Below are 7,470 nucleotides of genomic sequence, written 5' to 3'. Positions count from 1 at the left end.
ACTGCTCTTAATAAATTAAACTTCAATCACACGATAAAGCCCAACATAAATAGGTACAAGGTATTTTATCGATTGTCTCTTGAAAGTGTTACTAGTGTTTGTGGGAAATTCACTGGAATTTTGTGAGCATTGCTTTTACACCTGTTTGGAATCTCGGACCAACCATCAACATGATATCCCATGACAGCAACATCGTTATCAGAATCTAAGTTCCCAAATCACTATGATTTCGAGTCTTCCTTGGACTTTGTACTTCTACTTGCATCTTTCCAAATTGGCATCTCTTCTTTGGGTGTTTGCGGGAAATTCACTGGAATTTTGTGAGCATTACTTTTACACCTGTTTGGATTTTCGGACCAACCATCAACATGATATCCCTTGACAGCAATATCGTTATCAGGATCTAAGTTCCCAAATCACTATGATTTCGAGTCTTCCTTGGACTTTGTACTTCTACTTGCATCTTTCCAAATTGGCATCTCTTCTTTGACATCGTTGAGACCAAGTGAAAGCTGATACATTGCCGCTATGAGGAAAAGCATCGTGATGTGGCTCTTCCTATGTTACCAAATGACTCATTGTGATCTCACTGAAAATGAACATCGCGGACAAATACATCGGAGGACGTTCTCTGAGAAAAACTCCATTGAAGTAAGTATTGTACATTTTACGTTTTCACTGAAAATGAACATCGCGGACAAATACATCGGAGGACGTTCTCTGAGAAAAACTCCATTGAAGTAAGTATTGTACATTTTACGTTAAGACCAAGTGAAAGCTGATACATTGCCGCTATGAGGAAAAGCATCGTGATGTGGCTCTTCCTATGTTACCAAATGACTTATTGTGATCTCACTGAAAATGAGCATCGCGGACAAATACATCGGAGGACATTCTCTGAGAAAAACTCCATTGAAGTAAGTATTGTACATTTTACATTCGGCTCTCGAACTTGGTAATTTCATCCAAGTATTTTGGGATTAGTGTTGCAAAATTTTGCAATATTGGTGTATTTTCTCCAAATTTTTGACACTATGTCCAAGATTGCTCGTTGTAGAGTAGGTAGTAGGTACATGAATCTGGTATGCCTCAGATAAACTCAGATTATTTCTGAAAATAAATTCATCTGTATAATCCAAGTAGTTTCTATAGAAGGAGATAGTATTCTGAGATGCCACGAAACTGGTGGAATATTTGAACTGATATCTCAAAGCTCAAGGCAGAGAAAGGAATACTAATCTGTATAATCCAAGTAGTTTCTATAGAATAGAAGGAGATAGTATTCTGAGATGCCACGAAACTGGTGGAATATTTGAACTGATATCTCAAAGCTCAAGGCAGAGAAAGGAATACTCGTGAACCATAAAAAAGAGATGTATCTTCAGATGAAGTTTTGGGGTTTTACGTAGAAAATGAACAGAATCCACCGGAACAACATTCTCAGATCATCTAGGTTGAAGAAGCACTTGCCATTCGCCGTTCTTGTCAGGTTAACAAATTGATAGTGGTTTCGTTCAGAGAAAACACAGAAAATGGTTCTATAGATCTAGACTTTTGTGTATACTTTTCCTAGGTTATGCAAAAAGCGTGAAACGATTTTGGTGGCTGTCACAACATTACAAGACTCGAAATTCTTTCACAACCTATTCTTGGCGGCTGCATCTAGCTTCTAGCTGAAAGGATAATGTAGCTGAATGACTGAATAATCCAGTTGTGACTTTAGCATCTTGACAGTTAAATTGAGTACAACATTGAATTTCCAAGTGTCTGAATGTCAGTGTTTGGGATTCATTATTAGAAAACAAAATGACCCGCGGTCAATCTAACTTGCTTCAGATGGAAACAAGAAAATAAGTAATTGAAAATCTGACGCCGGACGATATTTCGGAGTGTTAAATCCTTTACCCTGAAATTCAACGAAAGCAGAACAAAAGAATTCAATCTAGACAGAGGAAATGAGAACCTCTCGTCTTAGATTAAAAAATACTGGTAGTGCTGACCTGATATTTCGGAGTGTTAAATCCTTTACCCTAAAAGTCAACGAAAGCAGAACAAAAGAATTCAATCTAGACAGAGGAAATGAGAACCTCTCGTCTTAGATTAAAAAATACTGGTAGTGCTGACCTTAATAGAGCGTTTTATCCTCGTGACTGAAAGTTGAAAGTCCTGTGGGACTAGGGAGGTGTTTTCAGTAAATATTATCAAGTCCTTCAGTCAGCAAAAGACTATTAATAAACCCACAGGTTGTCAAAAATAAATATTTGATCTTTCGCTCCACTGCCCTTCACCTTGAATTCTAAATGAGATTAAAAACTGTCTCGGTTATATTTTTTCCGAAATTCTAACCAAAATGCAAGGCTAGGAATCAACAGGATAAAAGAGTGAGGTATTTGGTGTTATTACAAGCTTACAAAGCTTTTGATAGGTATCAAATACAGTGAGTCATTCTTTGGAGATACCTAAATTCAAATAAGGCTTTACTTTTTTTTTTTCCGAAATTCTAACCAAAATGCAAGGCTAGGAATCAACAGGATAAAAGAGTGAGGTATTTTGTGTTATTACAAGCTTACAAAGCTTTTGATAGGTATCAAATACAGTGAGTCATTCTTTGGAGATACCTAAATTCAAATAAAGCTTTACGCGACATCGACATAGATTTCTTAACTAAATACATTCGCGCCCCAACTTCTTGATTTAAAAGGCAATTTGCTGAAGCAAATAACTTTGATCCAAAAACCCAAAACTTGAAATAATATTTCACAAAGAAATTACTAAAGACAGCTGTATCTTTCGTATTATGGTAATGTCGAGATTAAAAAAATGGCTTTTCATACTTGTGATTATGAAAATATGTATGCTAGGATGAGGGCCTTTGTTATCTTGCCCTTAGCCTATTTACCTCTTAGCCTGCTCTACGTATATTGCTATGACAATGTCATTACCTACATTCCTGTCTGGTGCCTTGTACAACATTCTGACCATTTATACAGGATGGGTCAGCGTTGGTACGTGCTGAATAACATGAGTCAATAACTCTTGATTTTTCATTCAGTTGACACCCTGCCTTACTACTAAAGCTATCCCATCGAAGTAGATGACTTACATTCTCATGATGATGTCACAATTTTCTTGTACATTATATGCCAAGCTTTTCATCCTGCTTTAAATAACATGAGTCAATAACTCTTGATTTTTCATTCAGTTGACACCCTGCCTTACTACTAAAGTACCTATAGGCTATCCCATCGAAGTAGATGACTTACATTCTCATGATGATGTCACAATTTTCTTGTACATTATATGCCAAGCTTTTCATCCTGCTTTTAAGCCCAGGGCAAATTTCGTGTAAACAAACGTTTAAAAGACTAATTTTTCTCTCTTTAAAAAGCTTGTAAAAAGGACCTTATAAAATACCTAGGCATCTAATATCTACATATTACATATGAATTATTTAGACTTCTTTGTACCTAATATCCAATAGGTAGAACTGGCCTAACCTCGCTAGGGTGAGTCGCTGAGTGTTGGTACATCGAAGTAGCCACCTTTAGTTGATGTAATCCAAACGGTCACCCGTCCAGAATCCAACCACACAAATTTTTGATTAACATTAGTGATTAGTCCCACACAAGTAACTATTTTAAGTTTAAAGATCGAATAACCAATCCCAACAACAAACTTGATTTGGTTTGGTTTTGTGAGCATCTAACCATCCTGTGGTTCAGAACTGTGGTAAAGTACCTTAACACTATGGAGTATGGACCATGTCATGCTCAAATGAATGCCAACAGAAATCATCACGACATTCACTTTTACTTCTACAATGATTAACATTAGTGATTAGTCCCACACAAACTTGATTTGGTTTGGTTTTGTGAGCATCTAACCATCCTGTGGTTCAGAACTGTGGTGAAGTACCTTAACGCTATGGAGTATGGATGTATGGACCATGTCATGCTCAAATGAATGCCAACAGAAATCATCACGACATTCACTTTTACTTCTACACAAATACTATCTGTAGGTTAACAGATTACTTGTTTCTTCAAAACTCCAATAAAAATGTCACAAGTTGGTGTAGAGCATTGTGAATCAATAGTAGAGATCATTAGACATCTATTGAAAAGTGAAGAAAGTTGCTGCTGATGTGATTTTAAACACAAGTTGTTAAATTGGATGGATTGGTCCAGTAGTGCCGGATGAAGATGTATTATGGAGGACCAGATTGGAACACTTACTTCCAGACAAAGTCCACTCATTACCAGACTTTCCCTGATCCATAATACATCACCACTAGATGATTAAAATATCCTCAGCATTTATTATCTCTTCCTAACCTTCAAAATACCTTCACAAGAGCAGAAAATATACCTACACCTAAGTCCCTAAAAGTCTTATTTAGAAGCATAGCTGGAGGACTAGATTGGAACACTTACTTCCAGACAAAGTCCACTCAGTACCAGACTTTCCCTGATCCATAATACATCAGCACTGGATGATTAAAATATCCTCAGCACTTGTTATCTCTTCCTAACCTTCAAAATACCTTCACAAGAGCAGAAAATATACCTACACCTAAGTCCCTAAAAGTCTTATTTAGAATCCTAGAAAAGTACAAGTCATGTAAGTGGCACTTCTGAGGACATCTCAGTCCATTATTTGGTTATGTTTGATTCAGAATGACTGGCAAGTATGGTACCATGACGAAGCAAATTCTTATGTGTTCTAATTTAATGTAATAAGATGTTACACTTGGAATTCACATGAGATAATCACTGACACATGTTAGAGTGCTTTTGTTCAAAAGCACGTAACTTTTTCTGTCGCCTAAAAGCAAATTTAGGGATGAGACATGAAGACTTTCAGGTAGAACTGTTTCTAAAACTTTACAAAGGGAAATGCCTCCATCACGATATACGTGCTTCAGTATTTCTAATGAGATTTCTATTCCAAAGCCTTTCATTGCAAAACATCATATTTCTACTGTGGATGGAGTAAGAGATGTTACAAGTGTTCTGATCATTGCAAGTGACACATTCATGAGTTTAGATTTCCCAGCAGACATAGTGTTGAATTTGAAATTCGAAATTAGAATGTATGACATGATGTTGCACGGGAAGAGACAATGATGAAAATAATTCAAATAGAAATAACTAAGTAGGCTTTCGAACAATAACATTTTCATCTCGCAAATCCGAACGTGGCTCTTGTCATTAGGAAGAAAGAGAAGTTTTTTTGACAGACAAATCCTTTGAATATCTACGATTAGGTTAGAATGACTCAAACAACAAAGAGCAATGTCAACGAAGTGAAATTAATGTCAAATACCTAGGTATAATATGAAGGACACTTTTAATTTTCATGTTTACCTTATGGTTATTGAGTTTCTTCTCTTTTTACTTGTTTTACAGAAGGTGAGGTGCATAGTCCCAAAGGCAGGCGAAAAAGATCAAATATTATTGTTGAAAGACGAAGAAAAAGAAGACCATCTAATCAAGACATATGGATATTATGAATGTAAATAAATTTGCTTTCATCTAGGTCCAGGTGGACTTCTAAAAAATTACTACAGCCGGAATTTCTCATTATTGTGATGATCTGTGCATTTCATTATCACGTTTCTTCAAAGCTGCCTACTGTCTTGATTTTACATTTAATTTTATATATTTTTAATCCCGAAGAAGTGAAGTTGTTGTATTGTCACTACATATCTGATGTAAAAGTCTAGAAATGGAAAAGAATACAAGATTTCTCGATTTCGCAACATCTGTTCATCTTTTTCCAGAACGAATTGACCAGCGACCCTGACCAGAACAGGAACAGGACGGGCAAGTTGTACTTTGACGAAATCTTTGGCATCAACCTAGGCGACATCACAGACGGGGACGAAAAGGACAGACTTGGCAATTGTACCTGTCGTGAGTATTGTCAGCACTTTTCCTTTTGTCCTTTGTGACTCCAAAAATGTGACTTTGAAATTTCTAGCTTCAAGGATTTACGAGAAAAAATTTCACTAAAGATTTTTTATGGCGAAAAATCAACCAAAGGTAGAAACACACAACTATCATGGCACTTCAGCTCATGGGGAGTCAGAAAAATGTGGTTAAAAGTTCTTCCATAATAGGTGATTTTGTCCATGATAGCTACACTGCCCTCACATCGTGTGATAGTAGTGTGATTCTACCTAAAGTTTTTGTAAGTTTGGGGTAGACAGACACCAGTCTATCAAGACAGACATATCATAATAGAAACTTTACGTAACCAAATATTACGAGATAGGTCACGTGAGCTTACATCGTGTGATAGTGGTGTGTTTCTACCTTAAGTTTTTGTAAGTTTGGGGTAGAAAGACACCAGTCTATCAAGACAGACATATCATAATAGAAACTTTACGTAACCAAATATTACGAGACAGTTGGCTTGATGACAAATTCTTCAGAAGTCGAAGACATGGGACTCCCTGTGCTGATTTGTCAGACTCTCAGACTTGAGACAATGGATTACTGCATTGCCTCACCAATGTCATAATATGCATTTGAATAAGCACAATGCATTAATAAATCAAGTCTTAATGTCCTATTCAACAACCAACCACAGCAAGACTGTTGTTAGAATTTACATAGACAATTAACTCACTAAATGAATCGTTAATGTGAATGAATTAGATGGATACAAAGTTAAGTAACCAATTTCTGTCTTGCGGATGAGATGGTTTTGTACTTTCAAAATCCACAAGTTCATCTGAGGAATCAGTAATTTTCACATCACATAGGTCCTACCTATCGAAAATATAAATTAAAATTCATACGTACCTAAAGGATTGGTTTGGCCGTCCAGCGCGGGAATGGGGCAAGTGTGGAGGGGACCTTCCCAGCTGGAGACAGATTTGACAGATGGTGTTTGGCTTGTAATCTTAAATTACTATGTTTTAAATTGTATAATTAATTTGTTCAAATACGAATAAAGTCCAACCCTGATTATACTTCAGAAATTTTACCTACTAAGCGACATGAATCTTTTCATCATGGATCTAACCAGTCCAGTGTACAGTTACATTTATTTCAATCCCATCTAGCATTATCTAATTCCCGAGTCGTCTCACTTAAATAAGTCAAAGATTAAGAGATATTTTCTATTTAAAATTATTATTCAAGAAAAGTGGGGGAAAAGTAAAGCATGGAAAACATAGGAGGTAGAAGTAGATGTACCTATACAAAGAGGTAGGTACACGAGGAGAAAAAAGAAAAGCACGACAAATTAAATTTCAATGTAATTTTATATTTTTCTTTGTAAGGAAACGTTTAGAAGAGATGCAAAAATGAAGTTTATATAAAACAGATTAGTAAAAATAAAAATCCACTTTTTTAAGTTGTTTTAATTTTGAAGTTCATTAATAATTGAGTGCCTTCGCATTCACAATTTTGTATGACGGGACCTCACAGATACATACTGGGAGACTACAGAAAAATACCT

At 36.0% G+C, this 7,470-nt stretch overlaps 1 protein-coding gene across 1 annotated transcript in view; it reads left to right on the top strand.

Moving 5' to 3' along the window:
• Positions 1-297: 297 nt before the first annotated feature.
• LOC103509739 (trypsin-1-like) overlaps positions 298-7,470 on the top strand; it is a 26,263-nt gene continuing 19,090 nt past the window's right edge. Inside the window, exons 1-2 of the mRNA XM_026824010.1 lie at positions 298-651; positions 5,783-5,915. Coding sequence (XP_026679811.1) covers positions 529-651; positions 5,783-5,915 — 256 coding nt within the window. The 5' untranslated portion in view covers positions 298-528. The remainder of the gene's footprint in view (positions 652-5,782; positions 5,916-7,470) is intronic.

This window comes from Diaphorina citri, unplaced genomic scaffold (genome assembly GCF_000475195.1).
Source record: "Diaphorina citri unplaced genomic scaffold, Diaci psyllid genome assembly version 1.1 scaffold523, whole genome shotgun sequence".
Lineage (NCBI taxonomy): Eukaryota > Metazoa > Arthropoda > Insecta > Hemiptera > Psyllidae > Diaphorina > Diaphorina citri.
Note: the sequence above shows the minus strand (reverse complement) of the source record. Positions and strands in the feature narration are given on the sequence as shown.